The sequence below is a fragment of the Canis lupus genome, chromosome 27, assembly GCF_011100685.1.
Source record: "Canis lupus familiaris isolate Mischka breed German Shepherd chromosome 27, alternate assembly UU_Cfam_GSD_1.0, whole genome shotgun sequence".
In the NCBI taxonomy this organism is placed as follows: domain Eukaryota; kingdom Metazoa; phylum Chordata; class Mammalia; order Carnivora; family Canidae; genus Canis; species Canis lupus.
The window spans coordinates 42,995,493-43,019,028 of record NC_049248.1 but is presented as its reverse complement, the minus strand read 5'-3'; the positions used below and the strand labels follow the sequence as shown (position 1 = coordinate 43,019,028).

Below are 23,536 nucleotides of genomic sequence, written 5' to 3'. Positions count from 1 at the left end.
AGGGTGTGATTCTGGAGACCCGAGATCGAGTCCCACGTCGGGCTCCCTGCATGGAGCCTGCTTCTCCCTCTGCCTGTGTCTCCATCTGTGTGTGTGTGTGTGTCTCTCATGAATAAATAAATTAGTAAGTAAGTAAGTAAGTAAGTAAGTAAGTAAGTAAGTAAATAAATAAATAAATAAATAAATAAAATCTTAAAAAAAAAAAAGGAAATGCTTCTATCTTGGCACTGGTGGACTTTGTCATCTGAAGGACTTAGGAAAACCGAATATAAAAAACATGGAATGTGAAGGAAAAGGAAAATTTAGGCTGTACTCCTGGTCTGTTCCTCAGCAGCTGTTTGGCCTTAGACAAGCCACTTAACCTCTCTGAGCCTCAGTTTTCTCATCTTCAATATTATTCCTGTATCACAGATTTGGTGTGAAGGTCGAAGAAGATAAAGGATAAATACTTCTTGAGCTGCAGAATGCAACCCACATCTTAGTTAATAAAGGTATAAACTCTATCAGATTTGCTGAAGTGCTCTTTTATTGCAAGGAAGGATACCCCCTCTGGCCACTTCCTGGGCACAATCTCTAGGCAAGCAGGAATCAGGAGCCTTTAGCCAAGTTAAATGAATGGTGGTTGATTCTGCCAATCTATTTCCTACTCCAGGCTTTTTCTTTCCCCTCTTATCTACACATCTGCATGTCAGGAATAAATTTCTTTTTCCTACAATATCATTTTTTGATAGAAACTTCCAGACTTACTCAGATGGGAGAAAGGAGGGGGGGAGAACAAAAGACCACATTTCTTCAGCATTTCAATCAACAACCTCATTTTCTTCTAACAGTTGAAGTGAACTTCTTATGAATAATGGATGATGGCCTGATGAATATGCACACAGCCTATTATGCCTGTGAGCTTTGGTAAATAATTTATGAGCTAAAATGTTCCTCACCTTGTTACTGTACAAAAATTATGAAAAAAAACCCACATATTTACCCTTTGAGCTGGTAGGGTGATCTGTCAGAGTGACAGCAGCCTAGTAATACAGTTCTACACCATTGCTAAAAATTAAAGTAAATAGAATAAAATATATGCATTTCAGGTTGGGAGGTCTGTTAAAAAAAAAAAAGGCAGAGTATGCACAGCCACACTCTGTGTCACATTACAAGTTTCAAAAACTCAAAAACAAAACAACCTTTTGGCTTCTCACCTTAAAATATCCCAGTGCTCAGGGACTTTTGTCCTTCATCACCCATTCTCCTCGCAAGGACTTCACTATGACCAGTCAAGATGGACAACAGATTCCCTGTTTTGTGAAAACCGGCCGACCACCAGCTGTAACGTGGTAAGATGTAAGACTCCAGAGATTTAAAAAAAAGGAAAAGGAAAAGAAAGGAAATCCTCAAAGCTTTCAGAGAGAACAAGCAGGTAGCACAGAGAAGGGAATAGACTGGGCGAGGAGCACTTGGAAATGCATCGCTGAGAGCTTTTTCCTGCAGACCAACCTGACCACCCCCCCACCCACCCCCACCCCCTGCTGTAGCACCCTCCCACCCACTCTCACCTGCCCAGCCTCACTCCCTTAGCAACAGCAGTGAGGCCTTTAATCTGGTGAGTGGAGGGGGGGAGGGGCAAATTAACTCTGGACCCGAGAAAGGTATTGAGGAAAAATGTGCATGGATCCTGGGGAAATCTGATTGTTCCATGACAATTTTTGAAGACCTGGAACTGGGCTAGCTCTCAAATCAGGGACACCAGGGATTATTTATTTGCTCAGGTTTCCAGAGCTTTCTAGGAATAGAGTACAGCGCCAAGGGAGGCTCTTCCTGTCAACAGCCTCTTGCTGTCCCCCTGATATGCTAAGCGCTTGGAGGAGACCAGACAAAAGAGGAGATGTGAGGCCCCAGCCCCACAACTGTGGGGGAAACCAATACATTCTCTATAAAAAGAATGAATGGCCTATAAACTACAAATTATATAATGAAGTTATTGGAACAATGATGTAATTAAAATAATACTAATTAGAGCAACGTGGTATTACTCAAGAAGGCTTTTGGCAGGAGATAAACCTTGAGTGGAGTTTGCAGAGAAAGAACCTAATTAAACTGAAAGATGGGAGGTGTATAGGGCCGGCCTTCCTGATGTGGGCCCTGCCTGTCTTCCCAGCCCCATCTTGTGCAGTTCTCGCTTGCGGGGTTCCAGCCATATTGATCCTCTTTGTTTCTTGAACACCAAGTCCTTGTGACTCATAACCTCTGCTCTGCCTCTGCTTCTGCCTTTTCTGTTCCTTCTGCCTCTTGCTTATCCCGTCTTTCAAACTTTGCCTTATATGGAACTTCTTCAGACGTCTGCCCTGCCCTGCCCCCTCATAGTTACTCTCTTTCTTACCACCTTCTCGTTTTCTTAAACATCGTGTGTAATGATATATTTGTGTTGATTTTTTTAATGCCTGGTTCCTTTGTAGACTATAAATTCTAAGAGAGCAGTCTGTTTTGTGTTCCACTGGACACTTAGCACCCAGCCCAGTGTCTGGCACACAGTAGATGATAACTTTTCGTTAAAGAAATGCAGGCTCAGAAGGCATGGGAAGTGGGAGTGCAGGAGAAAAAGAAAATGTGCCAGGCTTAGGATACTGCTGAAGAGTTTTATTTGGCATGGGAAGCAGAAGGAAGCCACTGGCAACATCTCTCTCTACCCATTCATGAAAATATTTATATTGTTGAAGTTTTTTTCTGATTATCAAATATATACTTATTCCAAAAAGACTGTACTGCAATATTGTAAAGATTGTATTACAAGTGTTGGAAGGGATGTGGAACAAGAACTCTCATATGTTACAACTAAGGACATAAATTGATTCAAATATTTTTGAAAACTAGCAGTATCTACAAAAGTTAAACATATACCGCATACGTAGCAATTCCACTCCTCAGTATTTACCCAGGAGAAATGGGTGCGTATATTCACCAAAAGACGTGTACCAGGATGTTCCTAGCAGCTTCATCCATAAGGGACAAAAACAGGAGTAGCCCAAATGCCCATCAATGGTAGAATGGATGAATTGTGGCATAATTATGCAATGGAATATATACAGCAGTAAAAAAAGAACAAACAGTACTGCTAGACACAACAACATGGATGAATCTCAGGAACATATGTTGAGTGACAGAAGGCAGACACAAGAGCACACATACTGCCTGGTTCCATTTACATGAAGTTCAAGAACCAGCAAAACTAATCTATGGTGATAGAACTCAGAATAGTGATAACTGGGAGTTTATTAACTATCAAAGTGTGCAGGCGAGTCTTCTTGGGTGTTGGGAGTGCTCTTTTTTTTTTTTTTTTTTTAAGGTAGGCTCCACGCTCACCGTGGGGTTTGAACCCACAACCCTGAGATCAAGAGTCGCATCCTTTACAGACTGAGCCAGCCAAGGCGCCCTGGAAATGCTGTATCTTGTTATGGGTGGCGGTGATAATTACAAAAAAATCCAAGTTGTACATTTAAGACTTAGGCACTTTACTGTGTGCGTATGTTAAACCTGATTTTTTTAAAAAAATTAACATACAAAAAAGTGAATATATGCTCATCATCAAAAATTCAAGCAATGCAGAAGTATTTAGAGTAGAAGTTAAAGGTTTCCTTTCCCCAGAGAAAACCACAGTTAACATTTTGGTGTAGGTCTCCCTCAACCCCTTCCATCATACCCCTCTTTATTCCAACTATCCTTGATATTCATGTCATTCAAGGCATTTCATCGTTGTGTAGCACCAAACCAAGTCACAGAGACTAAGAGTTTCTTTCTTTTCTGCCTTCGTGTGACACCGTTCAATAGCACAACTGTGCCCCTCCTTCACAGAGGGTAGTAGGAAATACAAAAATGAGTACGTCACAGCCTGTGCTCTCGAGGAATTTACAGTCTGAGGGGAAAGACCATAGAGACTACACACAGACCAAACAAGACTCCTGAGGGAGAGGACACCATGACATGGGTCAGGGTTTTCAAGGCCATTAAAGTGGATGCAACTATGGTACAGGTACTGATCCCCTACCACTGTACAGAGCTTATGGTTTTCAGAGTGCTCGCACATACAGCCCCACTATTAATCTTCTTAACCATATGAAGTGGTGATTATAGATAAGAATCCTCATTTTTATTTATTTATTTATTTATTTATTTATTTATTTATTTATTTATTTATTTATTTATTTATTTATTTATTTATTTATTTATTTAAGAATCCTCATTTTATAACTGATGAAGAAGTTAAACTATTGGCCTGGACTGCCAGCGGAAGAATTGGGACTCAACCCTAATTATTCTGACTCTTAATCCACTGGTTTCTTATAAATCTGCCACCAGCCCTAGCTCCTTACCCCCAGGTGGAAACAGCAATCGGATAGAACCTGAACCTTGCTGGCCAGGCTCATAATGTCAGGCCTCCAGAGGGAAGCTTCCTGTGAGCAGGACCTCTGGCTGTGAGCCAGCCCCAGGTATCTTCTGGATACTTTTTTTTTTTTTAATTTTTATTTATTTATGATAGTCACAGAGAGAGAGAGAGAGGCAGAGACACAGGCAGAGGGAGAAGCAGGCTCCATGCACCGGGAGCCCGATGTGGGATTCGATCCCGGGTCTCCAGGATCACGCCCTGGGCCAAAGGCAGGCGCCAGACCGCTGCGCCACCCAGGGATCCCCCAGGTATCTTCTGGAAACGCGTGTCATAGTGATGGTCTGGAGCCACCCGTGCTTCCCCCCTCTTCTGCCCCGTAGGGTCTTCCACCAAGGGCCTTAAAGAACAGCCCCGAGAGGGCAGAGGGCTCCACATCCCTTCTCCTCACTCTGTTAAGTCCTCTGTGTCCCCATTCCTCCTACATCACCGAACTGGGGAGGAGGAGGCAGGTGGGCAGAGGGGGTACAGCCCAGATGGACGACAGGCCCCTACACTGAGGGATCCCCATTCCCTGAATTTGCAGAGTCTCCCTCAATTCTCCTCCCCTCATTCCCTCTCCCCCCTTTGGTCTTCTAACTACTCCAACCTGCTTTACCCTGTGCCCCAAACTCCACTCTCCGAATCCCGTCCTCTACCTGCAAAAGCCTCCAGATAACCCAAGCCTCGGCGCCATCACCACCAGCAAAGCAGAACGTTGTTCTTCTCCGTTCTACTGAACTCTCTCTCTCTCTCTCTCTTTTTTTTTTTTTTTTAAGATTTCATTTATTTATTCATGAGACACAGAGAGAGAGAGAGAGAGAGAGAGGCAGAGACACAGGCAGAGGGAGGAGCAGGCTCCCTGCAGGGACTCGATCCCAGGACCCCAGCATCAGGCCCTGAGCCAGAGGCAGGCGCTAAGCCGCTGAGCCACCCAGGGATCCCCCCCCCCTTTTTTTTTTTTAACATTTTCTCGTCGACTTGGACGAGGAGGCAGGGAAGTCGTCTTTGGCCCCAAGAGCCCACGGCCGGCCGCCCCCGCGGGGTCGCGGTCCCCCTGGGTCCCCTCCCTGAAATGGAGCGGAGGCAGGGCCACCTGGAGGACCGAGCGGGGTCCGACGCCGGCTGGACGCCCTCGAGGGGGCTCCGGCCTGGGGCTTGGGGGTGGGCCCCACCGACGTTCGCCCCCGAGGAGCGCAGTCCGGGGACCCGGGGAGGCGGGGAGGGCGGCGGGGGCCGGGTCCCCGCCTCGGACTTCCCCCGGGCCCTGCGCCCCCGGTCGCACGTCCCCGGATAAGACCGCGCCGCGCGCCCAGCTGCCGGCCTCCGCGGGTCGGGGCGCAGGGCCCGGGGCCTCCCGGCGCGCCCTCCCCCCCCCACCCCCACCCACGGCTCGGGCTCGGGCTCCGGCTCCCGCCCGCGCTCCCCTCCCTCCCCCCTCCTCCCCCCCGGCGGCGGGCGCGCGCGGTGCAGCATGCGGCAAAGCTCTTTGCATAAATTATGCTCATGACGCAGCAGCTAAAAAAATCCAAGTAGCAGAAGGAGGGAAAAGAGGGGGGGGAGGAGGAGGGGGGGGCTGTGGAAGGGGGGAAAGGAGGAAAATCTCTCTACCTGCCCGCCCCCCCCCGCTCCCCCTGCCCGCTTCCCGGCCGCCCCCTCCGCCCAGCGCAGCCCGCGGAGTCCCCTTCGGCTCAGCCCAGCCCGGCCTGGGGGCCCGCGGGTGGCGCCGGGTCCCGACCGGCTCCCGGGCCGAGCCGAGCCCAGCCGAGCCGCTCTGGCTCCTTTGTCTGCGGGCGGCGGCCGCCCGGCCCCGGCCCCGGCCCCCCGGCCCCCCGGCCCGGGCTGGGAGATGCGTCTGTAGCCGGCGGCCGCCGGGCACCCGGGGCGAAGGCGGCTCGGGCTCGGGCTCGGCTCGGGCTCCGGTAAGTAGCGGGGTCCGGGGCGGGGAGGGGTTTGCACGGAGGGGGAGGGGGCCGGGCAGGGGAGGTTTCGGGTTTGGTTAATATGCAATGCCCGTAATTAGCATAATTTATATATTTATGATAAAGAGAGAAAAATGCCGCGGGGCCGGGGTGCCGGGACGCCGGGCCGGGGCGGCGGGGAGCTCGGGGAGCGGGGCTGCGCGCGGCCGCCCGCCTGGGGCCGCAGAGCCCGGGGCCGCGCCCTCGGCCGCCCGCGGGCCGGCGGGGCCCCGGGGGGGCGGGTGCACCGGGCGGGGAGCCGGGAGCCGGGGCCCGGGCCCTCCCGGGAGCCCAGGGGGCCGCGGACCCGAGCCCTCGGTACCCACACGGACGCCGCGGCCACCGGGAGCGGATTCCCGCCCCGGCCGAGAGCCCGGACGCCTGGGTTCCCGGCGGTTAAGGTCAACGGCGGCGGCCCCGGCGGCCCGCGACAGGTGGCCCCGGCCCCGTGCACCGAGGGCTCCGCTGGGACCCGGGGTTAGGAACCCAGACGTGGCCGGGAGCGAGCGGGGACGGTGGGAGGGTCACCATCGAGCGGAGCATGAGCACTTCATAAATATTTAATAACGATATTATTATTAATAAATAGTCATAATAATGGGCCCGGTAGGTGCTTCCTGGCCGTTCTCACCTGGCAAGGCCGAGGGGGCCCCCGGGTGCCTGGTAACCCCCAGTTTCGCGTTGGGATCCCCCACTCAGCTGTGCTTGGAAGCCCGGCCCCGCAGAATAGCCTCTGCTGCAGCGCGGGGGGGAATAAAACAAGGTCAGGAAGCCTTTCTGGGCAAATGAAAAGAAGTTCTTTGCAGAGATTTTGGCCTCATCTGCGCTTCCAGATGCCTTGTTCCCAAAGCAGAGGCTGGTCTTTAATTGTTTGTAGACACATATCCCTCCTCCCCTTTTCTTGGTTTTCTAAGGCGGCCAACGGTGCCAAGCAGGGCCTGCCGAGGAATAATTCCATGTATTCCATTTTGGTTGAAATCCTGGTGCCCAGAGCAATAGTTCTCTGACCCGTTTTGTTTGTTTGTTTGCTTTGTTTTTGCATATGTGTGCTGGAACTTTGTCTTGTTCCATGGTTGGACAAAAATACCTAGTATGTGCCGTGCTGCGAGCAATACAGATAAAACTTACCCTGTTGGGCATAGTTTTCATTTCAGTTTAGCTGGTGGTGGTAGAGGTTAGAGGGTCAAGGGAGGCAGGTCATAAATATGAAAACATGCAAGGTAATATCCTGGAATGATTGTGTGTGTGTGTGTGTGTGTGTGTGTGTGAGTGAAGGGGGGCGAGGGAGAAAGGGGAGCTATGTCTTCCCTTTTGAAGGTACTACCTAGCAATTAAAAAGTGAATCAGAAGAAATTTGCTTCTCTGCATTATGAGGGAACATGAGATGAGCTAGCCCTCTTATTTACTGGCTATAAAAAAAAAAAAGATTTACTGGCTATAATATCGTAATAGTAGTCGTTTACATTTTTTAATACTTAACAATTGAGAATATTTTTAGGGCAGCCCAGGTCGCTCAGTGGTTTAGCGCCGCCTTCAGCCCAAGGCGTGATCCTGGAGACCCGGGATCGAGTCCCACATCGGGCTCCCTGCATGGAGTCTGCTTCTCCCTCTGCCTGTGTCTCTGTCTCTCTCTCTCTCTGTCTCTCTCTCTCTCTGTCTCTCGTGAATAAATAAATAAAATCCTAAAATAATATTTTTATATGCATGCTTTACTTCAATTAAAAATAACAATTATTATTACTGAGCCTGGGTGGCTCAGTTAAGCATATGACTCTTTTTTTTTTTTTAATTTTATTTATTTATTCATGAGAGACACACAGAGAGAGGCAGAGACACAGGCAGAGGGAGAAGTACGCTCCATGCAGGGAGCCTGACGTGGGACTCGATCCTGGGTCTCCAGAATCACACCCCGGGCTGAAGGCAGCACTAAACTGCTGAGCCACCGGGGCTGCCCAAGCATCTGACTCTTGATCTCAGCTCAGGTCTTGATCTCAGGGTTGTGAGTTCAAGCCTAGCATTGGGCTCCACACTGGGCATACAGCCTACCTAAAATAAATAAATAACAAAAGTAGGGATCCTTGGGTGACGCAGCGGTTTGGCGCCTGCCTTTGGCCCAGGGCGCATCCTGGAGACCCGGGATCGAGTCCCACGTCGGGCTCCCGGTGCATGGAGCCTGCTTCTCCCTCTGCCCCTCTCTCTCTCTCTGTGTGATAAATGTGATAATTTATCTCTCTATGGTAGATAAATTAAAAAAAACAAAACAAAACAATAGTAGTAAGGGTTACATAGTGTTTGCTGTGTGCCACGCCCAGTTCTAAGTGCCTTCCGTGAATGTGACCAATTTAATCCTTACAATAACCCATGAGGAGGTACTATAATTTAGCCCCATTTTACAGATAAGAAAACTGAGGCTTGGGGAGATTACATGAGGAGAAGCACTGCTCAACCTGGCTCTTCTGCCTTTAAGCCTCAAGCTCTTTCTGTGTCAGAATGAGGGTCAGTGAGGCCACAGAGGGAATGGGAGGGAAGCTGGATTGCCACATTATGGAGGGTAAATGTGGTTAGGATTCTCCAGAACTTATTGCTACTTTTTTTTTTTTTTTAATTTTTAAGTAGTTCTAGTACTGTGAATGGGGGCAAAAAAAATGGAAAGAGGATCTGTGTTTTGAGGGAGAAGGTAGGAAATATGAGGAGGCCAAATGATACGACCTGATTTCTTAGTTTATATTTTTGGCTCATAATCATTGACACCCCCGCCCCCAGCATATACCAAGTATTACACTAGGCACTGGAGTATGTTAATAAATGGACGTAGGGGCGCCTGGGTGGCCCGGTCGGTTGAGCATCTGCCTTTGGCTAAGGTCATGGTCCCCGGGGCCTGGGATCCAGCCCCGCATCAGGCTCCCTGCTCAGCGGGAAGCCTGCTTCTCCCTCTGCCTCTCCCCCTGCTTGTGCTCTCTCACTCTCTCTCTCTCAAATAAACAAAATATTTTTAAAAATAAATAAATAAATGGACGTGTCTTCTTGGAGCTTACAGTCTAGTGGGGGAATATATCTACTTTCTATTTTTCACATTTCATTTGCCCTCTCCCTTCACCCTGCCTAGGATGAGTCATGTTTGGGCACAAGGGAAAGGCAACAGGAGGAGAAACTAAATCTAAATGTGTCCTTATTAAACTAGTGTTTACTGCTTGCCTATATATGTCTAAAATTATATGTGATGTTTGGAAAAGGGGAATTAAAATTGGTCACGACTTTCCTGTCTTTTTCTCCTTCCTTTTATTATGGCCCATGTGAATGCTTCGCTGATCGGTCACCAGCTTTGCAAGGCATTTATCTCTGCTCATGGGATGGGGTGGGGGGCTGGCACTGGAGGAGAACTGAGAGTTTCTATTTTCCAAAGTGTCCTGATCCTTGGGAGCCAGAATAGGGCCCCTTCCAATTCCAGAGAGGAGGTTTGGTATTGTGCTAGGAGGATAGGGGTCTGGGGCAGCTGGACACTGCCTTGAATTTTGAATCTGCCGTTGACTTTCCTGTGCCCTTGGGCAAGTCACCTGGTCTTTCTCTATCTCCATTTCCCTGTCCATAAAACTGGGGATCGTAATAAGAGCACCATGCTAAGCATTTCACTTACGTGATCTCATATCACTGTTTTTTTGACAATCCCATAAGGTTTTCCCATTTAATCACCATTTATTTTATTTTATTTTATTTTATTTTATTTTATTTTATTTTATTTTATTTTATTTTAAAGATTTAATTTATTTATTCATGAGAGACACAGAGAGAGAGAGAGACAGAGACATAGGCAGAGGAAGAAGCAGGCCCCATGCAGGGAGCCCGATGCGGGACTCGATCCTGGAACCCTGGGATCCTGGAACCCCGGGATCATGCCCTGAGCCCAAGGCAGACGCTCAACCACTGAGCCACCCAGACGTCCCATAATCACCGTTTTAAAGATGAAGAAATTAATCGTCAGATTAAGACAGTTGCCCAAGTCACACAGCTGTATTATGGCCAAACTGGAATTTGAATCTCGGTTTCCCTCCAAAGCCTTATACCCTTACCTCTCTTTAATCCTCAGCTTTCTATCTATAAAAATGGGAGTAACAATAGCTAATTGTTCTTAGTTTTTTACACAATAATTCCAAGGTAAGCTGTCCTATCATTGATCCCTGAGAAAACAGAAGTAACCTGCCCCCCTGTGGAAAGTCACACAATTGGTCAAGTTTCTTTTCTTTTTTTCTTTTCTTTTCTTTTCTTTTCTTTTCTTTTCTTTTTTCTTTCTTTTCTTCCCCTCCCTTCCCTTCCCTTTTCTTTTCTTTCTTTTTTTAAGATTTTATTTATTTATTTGAGAGAGAGAGCACAAGCAGGGGCAGGAGGCAGAGGGAGAGAGAGAAGCAAGCTTCCCACTGAGCAGGGAGCCAATCCCAGGACCGTAAAATCATGATGGGAGCCAAAGGCAGATGATGCCTAACCGACCGAGCCAGTCAGGCACCCCTAGTTTCAGTGCATATTTGCACTATGTATGTAATGTATGTATGTAAATTTGTATAACAGCTACCATTTTCTGAGCCTTTACTATATGCCCGGCATTGATCTAAACTTTTTACATGCATTAATTTATTCAGTCCTCACTATAACCCTATGAAGCACGTGCTATTTCTCTCATTTTTTCAGATGAAGAAACTGAGGCACAAAAGTTAAAGCGTTTGTCCTGAGGCCCACAGCTAGTAAATACCAAAGCTGAGATTATGAACCCAATGGTCTGTCTCCAGAGGGAGCTGGCTATAATAATACTGTGTGTAAAGGACATGGGTCCCGATAAACCATAAATGACTATCATTCTTCAGCATGTATAAGCGGGGAAATCTGTGTCCGGGGACCAGAAATGGAGAAGGATGGGGGGGACGTGCAGAAAATCCATCAGGCAATAATGACTTAGAAGTGAGAGCCTCTCTGGATTCTAGCAAATTAAGAATGGGGTGATTAATGCTTGTGTGTGGGGATATGGTGACCCTTCACGCCAGGTACTAAAGCCATGTGGACCAGCGTGGCAGTGTTAAGTGGGGGAATTCTGACCATATTGGAAGGAAGAGCCTATGGGGTTCGGTGAAGGAGTAAATGTGCGTGGTGAGAGAGAACGCAAGGATGATGGCAGGGTTTTGGCCTGAGCATCTATGGAAGGATGAAGCTGCCCATTGGCTCAGATGGGGAAAGCTGCATGCCGATGGAACAGGTTTGGGTTAGAAATCAGGAGTTTGGGGGGGGCTCAGTCAGTTAACAATCTGACTCTTGATCTCAGCTCAGGTCTTGATCTCAGGGTCATGAGTTCAAGCCCCATGTTGGGCTCCACGCTGGGTGTGGAACCTACTTAAAAAAAAAAAAGAAAAAGAAATCAGGAGTTTGGTTTTGAACATGTTGAGTATGAGATGATATGAACAATCAGTAGGCATATGCATGTCTGAGGCTGAGGTGCCCTGGTAAGGTCCCAGCCCGAGATTGCGATTTGGTTCTCGTGTGACTGAGTTAGCCCATCTAGGGAGGGGGTAAAGAGTTGATGACACCATTCAGCTCAGCCCTAGTTACTGATCTATGCCAGTCCCCTGTGTCCTGTCATTGTGGTCCTTTTGAATGGCAGCTCTGCAAGAGGTAAGTGCGTACGCAGTTTAAATATGAGAGTAGTAGAGAGGGACACCTGGGTGGTTCAGCGGTTGAGCATCTGCCTTTGGCCCAGGGCGTGATCCCGGGGTCCCGGGATCCAGTCCTCATCGGGCTCCCCGCAGGGAGGCTGCTTCTCCCTCTGCCTGTGTCTCTGCCTCTCTCTCTCTGTGTGTCTCATGAATAAATAAAATCTTTAAAAAAGAAATTAAGAAAGTAGTATAGAGCTGGAGATACTGATGCCGACAAGCAACCTAACCTGAGAGAGTTATGGCAGATTTTTGAAAGGTGATTGCCCACAATAAATGTGGGATCGCGCCCCGAGCCGAAGGCAGATGCTCAACCGCGGAGCCACCCAGGTGCCCCAGATGTGGCTTTCTTTCAATTGAATACAGTTTACCTGTATTTCAGCTTAACTAATTTCAGCTTAACCAGCCATTCCTTAGAATCCACTAACTTCACGCAGGGTGTCCTTCACCTCTGAAAACGACTGTAGAACAGGTATTTTACACCTTGAAAACCGCTGCCGTGTTGTTAGGGGAAGGATGAAAACCCCAGAAATGAGTCTTGAGTTAAAAGTCTGCATCCCATACAAGAATTTCCATTTTCCTCCGCATGGCATCAGATTCTTCATACATAAGATGTCCTGTCTGAACCACATGCCACCCTGGAACAAGGAGAAGGGGACCACACGAGACTGCGGTAGGGGTCCCTTCTGTGGATCTTCTAGCACCTGCTCATGCACCACGACGTTGAAGCAGACTGGGCTGTAGTTCTCTGTGTGACTCCAGTGTTAGACTGAGGCCTTGTCCATAAAGCTGGGGACTGTCTTCTCCCCCGCTGTATCCCCAGGGCCCAGCCTGTAGGAGCCACTGAAGTATTTGTTGGGTAAGTGAAGGTTGAAACATTTCAGCATTTTTCCTAGTAGGACCTCAGGCTTCCCCAGGGGGTTCGGATTTGTTTGAGCTCCCCTGATGCTCCTCCTGGGTGCCTTAGGACGTCGCCCGAAGCAAACCCAGAGTGGATCCAGAGGAGAATGACACACAGAACCAGGGCCCCTGACTCGGTCCCCTCCGCTGGAACTCCTGGATGGTCCCGGATCTCTGGATTTTCAGACAGTGGGCAAATGCCTCAGCTCCCACGGCTCATTCCCTCCCCGAGGTTACCTGTGTTTTTAGATGTTAGCTCAGGAAAGTGAGGGATAAACGAACTCCCTGGGACCCAGCCGAGGTGCTGTGCCAGGTGTGAGGCAGGTGTCTCCGACTCCTCTCACTGGAGGAAGAAGACGAAGGAGGAGGCCCTGGGCCGGCACTGCCTCTTCCCGTCACGAAGGACTAGACGCTGAGGACCTGGGTTCACAGAAGCTCATAGAATTCTGAGAGTGAAAGGGGTGTTAGAGTCACGTGAGCCTCTCCGCTGCTCGACTCCCGAATAACACAGCCACGAAGCGGACACTCGCTTAGCCACCCTGTGAGTGGCCACGACAAGACTACGAGCAGGCTTTACGCCCCTCTCGAGCAGATGGATGGATGCCCCACAACGGATGGCTCCTGGTCCCTCCTGCCTAAAGGTGTTTGGAATTGGAAAATTCTGCCCCCCCCCCCGAAATGTATGTATCCAGCTGTAATGGACCCAAATTTACCTTACACACCTTTCCTCTTAGTTTTTTGTCTCTGCCATTTATTTGCCCTTGCAAATGACTTGCTGATTGACTTCCATATGTAATAAATGGCATGGCTCATCCCATTTCCCATGCAGAAGTGGTAGTCAATGGCCAAGCTCTTGGCAAAACTCATAGAAGGCTCCCGTGGACAAAATCTGGAGGAGGACATCAGCCAGGAATGAGGCTAGAGCCCAGTGAGGGTGGAAGATGCCTACTAGCTCTTCCTGTAGATTCCTCCGCCCCTCCTACAATCCCCTTGTCCTATCTGAAAAGGGAAGCCTTATTTATTCTTTTTCCAAATTGCTAGATGTCTTGAATTTCTTGCCCTTCCCTTCATGGCTACCGTAGGTAGTTAGAGAAGGAACCTCATGGTTCTTCTTGCCTCCTTGGCCAGGGAACATTCTGGCGAAGAGGTGAGCCAGCAATTACACTCTTAGGTATATACCCCAAAATCTTGACAAAAATGTTCAAACAAAAGCTTATACAGAAAAATTCACTGAAGCACTGTTCACATAACCAAAAGGTAGAAACAACCCAAACATCCCATCCACTGATGAATGGATAAGCAAAATGTGGTGTATCCATACGGTTGATTTTTTTTTTCAAAATAGATGAGCTTAATTGCCTACTAGACCATCCAGATGCAGTAGGTGATAAATGAATGGAAACCAGGATCATAAAAGTAGGAGGGAGGCAGGCATTTTAAACCAGTTTAGGTTTGTCCCCTGCCCCGCTCACTCTCCCTCTCTCAAATAAATAAAATCTTTAAAAACAATAAAATAAACTTTTAAAATAAAACTTTTTTAAAAAGATTTTATTTATTTATTTGAGAGGGCAAGCACAAGCAGGGAGAGGAGCAGAGGCAGAGGAAGAGGCAGACTCTTTACTGAACAGAGAGCCCCACAAGATTCAGGGCTCAATTGCAGGATCCTGGGATCATGACCTGAGCCAAAGGCAGATACCCAACCAACTGAGCCACCCAGGCGCCTCAAAATAAAACTTTTTTACCACAATAAACAGAACAATATATTAAAACTGACTTCCAGGATTGTCCAAATTTTTAAAATCATGATTAAAACACTTTTTTTTCACATTTCTTTAAATGTCATGTCTTCTTTGGCAAATTTATTCAAAATACATTTCCATTTATTTATATAACAGAGTGCCCTAAATTGAGGTTCATCATGATACCTGTCTCTAAACCCTAATGGTTTATATCTTCCCTTTAAAATGTATAATATCAAAAAAATAAAATAAAATGTATAATATCGGGCAGCCCGGGTAGCTCAGGGGTTTAGCACTGCCTTCAGCCCAGGGCCTGGTCCTGGAGACCCGGGATCGAGTCCGACGTCGGGCTCCCTGCATGGAGCCTGCTTCTCCCTCTGCCTGTGTCTCAACCTCTCTCTCTGTGTCTCTCATGAATAAATAAATCTTTTTAAAAAATGTATAATATCTTTTAAAACTGTACAAGTATCTTTTAATTACATTATCATTTTCAAAGAACTCCATGAGGAAAAAATTATGAATTAAACACCTGTAAGTTTTCCTCATTTCTGTTATAGTACAGCAATTGGTCATCTCACCTGCAGTGGCCTAGCAACTGAGAAAGGGCCAGATGACTGGCCCTCAAGAAAGCAAAATCTGACTACAGCTTCTCCGCTTCTTTTCAAGCAACCCCGTAACTGATGCAAGTCATTCTTTGGTCTATACATTATGCTAGTTTTAGTCCCTGAAGAAAGTCTTCCTTTTCCTGAACCTGCTTCACCAGTTTTGCTTGTTCTTCATTGAATCCTGGTTTGGGGATTCTGATTCATAAAATCATCCTTGGAGACCACGGCCTGCCCCAGGAGCAAGTGGATAGATTCACAGACATCAATATTGTTGAAGGTATTTTGCAGAATACGTACTTCCTTCAAATTTACTATCTCTGTGTTTAAAATATTCTTAAAGTTCAATCACAGTTTTCTTCGGGCGAAGATGCTGGTTTCTTTGAGGGGCTCTAATAGTCCTCATTCTCTACCTGAAGACGTTTTACCAGGCTGTAACAGGGATTAAACAAAGATCTTATTTTCCTTAATCATCGTCTAAGTGTTGCACTTAGAAGGTTCTTCTCTTGGGCTGCTTGTGTGGGGAGGTCGTGGATCGGCGCAGGCCTGGGGAGTCCTGGGTAAAGTCACAGAGAACTTTGATGCACTTTCTATCGTGGAAATGAAATCTTGGTTTGCCTCTCCCGGAGCCATGGCAGGGAGTACAGCAAGCCCACCCAATATTATCCATTATTCCACAGTTATAAAAAGGAGTGAAGTCTTGATACATGCTACAACATGGACAAACCTTGAAAACATTTTGCTAAGTAAAAGAAGGCATGAACAAAGGCCACATTGTACGATTCCATTTATATGAAATACGGAGAAGAGACAAATCTGTAGAGAAAAAAGCAGATTAGTGGTTGCCGGGGGCTGGGGGTGGCCGAGAAAGGGAGTAACTGCTAATGGATGTGGGGTTTCCTTGGGGGATGATGAAAATGTTCTGGAACTAAATAGCGGTGATGGTTGCACAACATTGTGAATCTACTAAATTCCACTGGGTTTTACACTTTAAAATGGACACAGTGGTGAATTTTGCACCAATCAATAAAATAACAACTGCAAAAATAAAGAAGAACCGATCAACCAACCCAGGGTTGAAAGAGGAGGAGGAAGGGAAAGATCTGGAATCTAGAACATTTCTCTGAGTTTATAGCTTCCTTATCTGTACCATGGTGGTAATAATGTCCCCATACCCCAGCTGGCGTGAGTAATGAGCATGAATAAGTGTTACGTAAACACTTAGCACTAGCAGCGCTCAAAGTGAATGTTAATTGCCTTCTTTTCTATGTAAGTATCTAAAGCTATTTGTCCCCTTTATACCTTTATTCCTTATGACTCTGTGGATGTGGCTCCAGCCACTCTGTTCTTCGCAAGGCTTCTCCCACTCTCCCTTACGGCCTTGACAGGCTGCTCGGCCATCTGGGATGTTGTCCAGCCTCCAGTTTTAAAGGCCAGTAGGGTCATTAGGCCACTGCCACAATCACTTAAGAGCCGATTCTGTGGGACCCACCTGCTGAATCAGACTCTCTGGGGATGCTTACTTCAGGGGAATCTGGTATCTGTATTTTTACTAAGTGCTCCAGCGATGAGTGTGCATATTCAAGTTTGGGACTACCGTCTTGATTTATTCCTATCTTTACCATCTCTTCCAGGAAGTCTGCTCAGACTCCTCCCCTGAGAAGCCCTCTGATAGCCAGAGTGTTCCTTTCCGGTGTCTTTGGTTCTCAATATCGCGGCCAAAGTCACCTTGGGTTCCCCTGGGTCTGCTCTCTCCCTGCAGGCTGGGCAACTCCCAGGGACAGATGCCTGGCCCTCTCTTTCCTCTTGTCACCCTGGTTTCCTCCTGAGTGTAGGTTCTCCTGGGATGCTGTAGGAAGACACTTCATTTTTATTTTTTAATTAAAAAAAATTTAAAAAAAATTTTTTTTTAAAGATTTTATTTATTCATTCATGAGAGACAGAGAGAGAGAGGCAGAGACACAGGCAGAGGGAGAAGCAGGCTCCCTGCGGGGAGCCTGATGCAGGACTCGATCCCAGGACCCCGGGATCACGACCTGAGCCAAAGGCAGATGCTCAACCACTGAGCCACCCAGGTGTCCCATTTCAGTTTTAAAGTCCTTAGAATCTTATTTCCTTACTTCTACAGATATTTGGGAGAACTTAGATTCTCTCTTCCTACCATTCTGCTCCTGACTTTTTGAGATGATATAGAAGTTGTATTACTGTGTCACATCAGCCTTTGCTCTTCCCGTCCCATGTCTTCCCACAGGATGTGCTAGGTGTGGGCCGGCCCCCACCCCACCCTGACAAGTGACCATGGATCCTGGAGCCGGGCCGGAGTCATCTCTGACTGTCAATGAGCAGGTATATTCTGGGGCAAGAAGAGGCAGGGGAGTAGAGGGGCATGGACACTGGGGCTGTGGCCAGGAGGAAGACCCCACAGAGCCCATCAGTATCTGTTTCCTACCAAAATTCATGGTCACTTCACCCATCCAGGTGTAGCTACCAGCAAGGATTTCTCAGGGGCTGAGTCGGGGGATTTAAGCTGTAACTTTAAAAAATCAAATTAAAATACACAAATAGTTTTTAAAATAAACAAACAAACAAATAAATAAAATATACAAATATGTATGGGGTGTCAGTAAAGCATGTGACTCTCGATTTTGGGGTTGTGAGTTCAAGCCCCATGTCTAAAAAATAAATAAAATATTTAAAATATATACAAATAATGTATAAGCTTACATAAGAGAACATATAGACATTAATATAATTTACTCTATTTTTTCTTATATATTTCATAGTTTTTTGTACTGAACATGTTTATTACATAATTTTTTATGTTTATTTTTGTTTATTACATAATTATGTTTATTACATAATTTTTTAAAAGGAAAAAAGGATTAACAATCTCTTAAAATGCAATTGGACTGAAGTCCTTCATAGGTCAAGATTGAATCAGAAATGGAACTGCTTTTGGAGGTTTATTTCATTCATACCTCCCTGATGGGTCACATTGTCACTTTTTCCAGCAATCTCTGGCTGGATTCAATTTTCAGGCTTATGGACCAGGTTGTGGGAGTGCCTTCGGGTACAGGCCAAGTGCAGGGGAGGCCTGAGAGAGCTTTTGAGTATACAGAGTGTCCCTGATGCTTGAATGGCCCAATTCAAAGCAGGTCAGTGACGGAGGTAAAGAGCTGGGGAGTGCTGGCTGTCTGAGCAGGAGAAGAAGACTAAGTGTTCTGAGGAGGCCCCGGGGCTGCTCCACTGGGATGTGGGAGGTCCCCTCGAGGCTGGAGCGTGCCCACCGATGGCACCACTGGACCAGCGGCTCACAGGGTACAAAGCTCCAGTCCAGGAGGTGGGGCAAGAGCCTGCATCTATAGGATTCTTGACCCTCGTTTCAGGAAGTTAGCTTGCAGGGAAATCTTGGCCTTTACCCCAGTGTTTTGGAAATAAAGGAATCATGAGCTTAAAAAGTTACTCAACGTTGTGGAATATTCGTTTTCCACCCCTCTATCTTTGAGGGAACTTCTATGAGGTTTCAAGAGAAGTGAAGAGGAATTTGCCTCTTGGCCCAGCTTAAGCAGTGGGTTCTGTGTTAGGGGCCTTCGTAACCTCACTCCAATATCCTAGCAGCTAAGAGGAAACCCTTGCAAGGCTGTGGGATCGGCCACTTACCACTCCCTGAACTGAGTCCAAGAGGGGGGCAAATAGTAATATCCCCAAGTGGTTTGGCTCTGTGGGGCCTTTCCCAGCATGTGTCAAGCTTTGCCCCTGTCACCAGGCCCCCAGTTCCTTTCAGAAGCTCCTTTCTTGGAATCAGGGAGCTGCGGCCCGGCCACAGACTGTGGAATTGTCACAGAGCGCATGACCATCAGGCATGAGGTCCACATCTTTTTTTTTTTTTTTTAAGATTTTATTTATTTATTCATGAGAGACACACAGAGAGAGAAGCAGAGACACAGGCAGAGGAAGAAGCAGGCTCCATGCTGGGAGCCTGATGTGGGACTTGATCTCTGGTCTCCAGGATCATGCCCTGGGCTGAAGGCAGTGCTAAACTGCTGAGCCACCCAGGTGCCCAGGAGGTCCGCATCTTGAGGTGCCCTCTCCTCTCTCCCCAGCCATACCCAGAGCTCTGCTCCCCAGGAGCTAGACTGGCCGCTCCCCACCAGCAGAGCACCCTGTCCTCTGTTTGCAGGTCATCGTGATGTCAGGCCACGAGACCATCCGCGTGCTGGAGGTTGGAGTGGATGCCCAGATCTCTGCCGAGGAGGAGGGCAAAGGGCTGGAGGGTGTGGCTGCCGAGGGCTCCCAGAGCAGAGGCCTTGGCGAAGCCAGTGAACCAGCTGGTGAGGCTGGGCCAGACAACCCGGACTCCTCTGCAGAGGCAACTGGTACGAGGCCGTCGTTCCCATCTGGCATTGGTCTACCTGTGTCCCTTTCTCTGGCTCCTCAGAGAGTTGGCATGAGTCCCTGGAGCCTAGGTAGCCAGCCTTAGGGTCTTGTTGGCTTCCTGTCCACTGGATAGCCTCTGCCACAGCTATACTTCTTGCTCAGCTCCTAGGGCTTCCTGCCCTCGTTGGCCCTGGAACTCTAGATGGTTTCGATCACTTCCACATCTGTACTGGGAGGGGTCAGGGTGAGGTGGGACGAGAATGGCAAGGCTCAGTTGAGGGGATTGAATTAACCTCAGGGAGGGAGGGCTGCAGGTCTAAGCCAGACCATTGGGCCCAATGCAGAGAGGACTAGAATCCTGACAGTCCTTCTGACTCAGTACCTTTGGTGGTAGATCTGGGAGGTCCCAACAACTGGGGAGAAGAGGGCATGTTACCCACCCTGGACTGAGGGTGTGGGTTAGGTAGGACCTTCCAGAATCCCAGCTGGGCTGATGTGAGTCAAGCCTGGTGGTCTTACTTGTGCTGTCCTCTAAAGGCAACTATAGGACAAGAGTGTGATTCTCCTGTATGGGGAACGGAGAGAGATGATCCACTCATAGCATCTCTCCTAATTACCCTGCAGCATAGCTGCGACACAACCAGGGCTGTTCTAGAGGCTAGGACTGGTGCCAGGCATGCCTCTCTGGCCGGCCGTGGGGCACCCTTTCCTGGACTCTTCTCGTTGATAACCTTGCAGCATAGACATCTTTTGCTAGAAACCTGGGACCTCCCTAATCAGGCCCCTCAGATTCCATGGTTCATCTCCCCTGGCCTTCTGCTTATCTCCCCTTCCCTAGATTGGAGATCTGGGCTGGTGGGGGTAGGCCAAAGGAGGAGGCAAGAAGAGGGCTAATGAGGCTTTTGGGAAACAGCAACTCCCTAATAAGAAAGTGCAAGACCTCACATCCCTTATTCTACCTGCAAATCAGTATGCAGATTCATTAGAGACCCTAATAACCCACAGTTATTCTTTCTCCTTTTGAATGAAGGAATGGCAGAACCCATTACCATGTCCCCCTAGCCTGGAAATGCTCTGCTCTGTGTTCAGGCCAGGATGGGCATCACCTCCTGGGGGGCAGTGCCCTGGAGAGCAGACAGCAAAAGGGATTTTACATCTGACCACCCTTCTGATTCCTTTCCGTGGTGGGGATGGGGCCCCTTTTTAGAAAATTTGGGAGGTTTTGTAAGTTTATCCACAGTGTCCTGATTTCCGTTTTTACTTTTTTTTTTTTTTTTTTAAAGAGGGAGGTAGGGGAGGGGGCAGAGGGAGAGAGAGTCTTAAGCAGGCTCACGCTCATCACGGAGCCCGATGTGGGGCCCAATCCCATGACCCTGAGATCAGGACGTGAGCTGAAATCAAGAGGTGGACACTTAACTTACTGAGCCACCCAGGTGCCTCATCCATTTTTACTCATCTTCTGTATCTCATTTCTTCTGGTGCCTTAATTCTGTTCCTTGTCCAAACTGCTCTCAGGAATGGATCCTGAATCAGCTATTTATATCTTAGCATGAGTGTTCATGGTAGTGTGCTTCTCCTTCCAGAGGTTTGTATTCTGAAGCCTTTCACGAAAGTCCTATTCTCTGTAAAGGAATTTTAGTTATCATCAAGAAGGTAAGGGGGGTATTTTGACAGTACCTCCTAAGAAGCTGCCAACTTAGACTGTGGCCTTGCAGTCTTTCTAGATATATAATACTGAGAAGAGTTTCCTCTTAAAACAAAACTAAGTAATGGGAACTTTTTTTTTTTTTTTTGTATTCGTGAGAGACACAGAGAGAGAGAGAGACAGAGACACAGGCAGAGGGAGAAGCAGGCTCCATGCGGGGAGCCCGATGTGGGACTCGATCCCAGATCCCAGGATCATGACCTGAGCCGAAGGCAGACACCCAACTGCTGAGCCATCCAGGTGTCCCAGTATTGGGAAACTTTTTCAGGATGAAAAAGATCTAGTGATTTCTATCACTCTAAATTACTACCCAAGTCCTTGTCACAAATACGTACTTTTTAAAAAAGATTTTATTTATTTATTCATGAGAGACAGGGAGAGAGGCAGAGACACAGGCAGAGACAGAAGCAGAAGCAGGCTCCCTGCGGGGAGCCCTATGTGGGACTCGATCCAAGGACCCTGGGATCACGACCTGAGCCCAAGGCAGATGCTCAACCACGGAGCCACCCAGGTGCCTCACGAGTATGTATTTCTATAGTTGTGGCCACCAAAGGTAGACCGTAGTAGGACACTTATCACCATATTATTCCTATGGCCATTTCCTTTATTGATATAGATTCACAAACCTGATTCTGGTTTTGGCTATTGTCAAACTGTCTGGTTTTTCATTGTCATAACTGGTGCTGCTTTGTGTGTCTTTGTATTGGTCCTTTGAAATTTTTTTTTCCTTTGAGGTGTAGTCCACCAGAATTCCTTTTGAAGAGAAATCAGTTGTGTACATAGGGGAAGTCATCACATGGAAAAATATAAACTCTGTCAATGAGATAGAGTCCCACATCATGAGAGGACAAGTAATTGGCTATAAGGTACCACTTGCCTGTTCAGCCAGAAAAATCAACAGTGATAAAACCTCAAGTGGGTGGCACTGTGGAGAAATAGGTACATTATTGATGGTTCTGTGAATTGGCTCAGTCTTTCTGAAAAGCAGTCTCGCAGAAGTGACAAAAGCCCTAAGTGTATGCAAACCCTTGGGCCCTGGGTCCTACTTCGGAAATAAATCCTAATAAAATGATTATCTCCTTTAGATGGTAAGCTTTTCTCATTCATATTCATCACATACCCATTTTCCCGCTTTCCTTTTTTTCAATTGCATAAAACTTTGCCAAGCAAAATATTTTTTAAATTTTTCATAGATTCAGAGTATCTATCCTTATATCCTCTGCTTTTTTTTTTTTTTTTTTTTTTCCAATAGGATTGTCTTTCCCCTCCTGGGGAGATGAACCTACCATTTTGTTTTCTGTTTGAATTTTAGAAGGCTTTAGTTATTGCCTGTTTGTCTCTTTAATTCCTTAAACAATTGGATTTTTTTTTTCATTATATACTGTAAACATTACGGTCCTCAGTTAGGTTGCTGCCTTTTCAGATTAAAACAGAAGCTGGGAATGCAGGGTTGGAAGGTCATCTAATTCAATGGTTCCCACTCTGGCTGTGTGCTGTATCAAAAATGAGCTTAAAAGAAGAGAGAGGAGAGGTTGCTGGCCTCCACTCCGATTCGGTCATCCTAGGTTAGGGCCTGGAAATCTATGCCCAGCCAGTATTAAGAGGCCGCTAGTCTGGTCTAACCTCAGTCACCCAATACATAGTCTCACCCTGTATTATATAATAACCCCCTCCTCATTGTTGTGTGGCTTTGAAGAGGTTTCCTTGCAGGGGTCCCCAATACCTGACTAAGTCGGGGGAGCAAGAGGAAGCTATAGCCTGGGCAAAAAGCTCTGGTTCATGGGAAGTTCCTTTAGAAGCTCAGTGAAGCTTCTCATCCGGGCTTCAGACCTCAGGCACCGGCAGAGAACAGCTGCCCAGCCTGGAGTGCCCCTGTGTTCCGGAGTGAGGCAAAGACCTGTCCAGTTTTCAGGGATTGTCACTTCAAGGACTTGGCCCTCTGGCAGTCCTTGTAGCCTTCCCCCAGCCAGCACCTGCCTCCAGGTGTGGACAGTGGTTCAGAGGCTGGAGCCAAGGAAGTTGCTCCCATGCATTCTAGCTCCTTCCTTCCCTGACAGTTGTTCACTTTGGGCCCTTCTATTGATTATGCCATAGGTCACCGTGTCCTGTGGAGTCAGGAAAGGAGCGACCGAGAGCCAACTGTGCACAGGC

The 23,536-nt window shown here is 47.5% G+C and overlaps 1 protein-coding gene across 5 annotated transcripts in view; it reads left to right on the top strand.

The window, feature by feature from the left end:
* Positions 1–6,219: 6,219 nt before the first annotated feature.
* The window catches only part of POU6F1 (POU class 6 homeobox 1), a 29,486-nt gene continuing 12,169 nt past the window's right edge, over positions 6,220–23,536 (top strand). The window contains exons 1-3 of one of the 5 annotated variants that reach the window (XM_038577672.1): positions 6,220–6,333; positions 17,555–17,649; positions 19,484–19,679. In XM_038577672.1, the coding sequence (XP_038433600.1) occupies positions 17,602–17,649; positions 19,484–19,679 (244 nt within the window). In that variant the 5' untranslated portion in view covers positions 6,220–6,333; positions 17,555–17,601. Of the gene's footprint in view, positions 6,334–12,665; positions 12,922–15,157; positions 15,584–17,343; positions 17,650–19,483; positions 19,680–23,536 lie in introns of those variants that run through there. The other 4 variants (XM_038577673.1, XM_038577674.1, XM_038577675.1 and 1 more) reach the window with 4 other exon arrangements.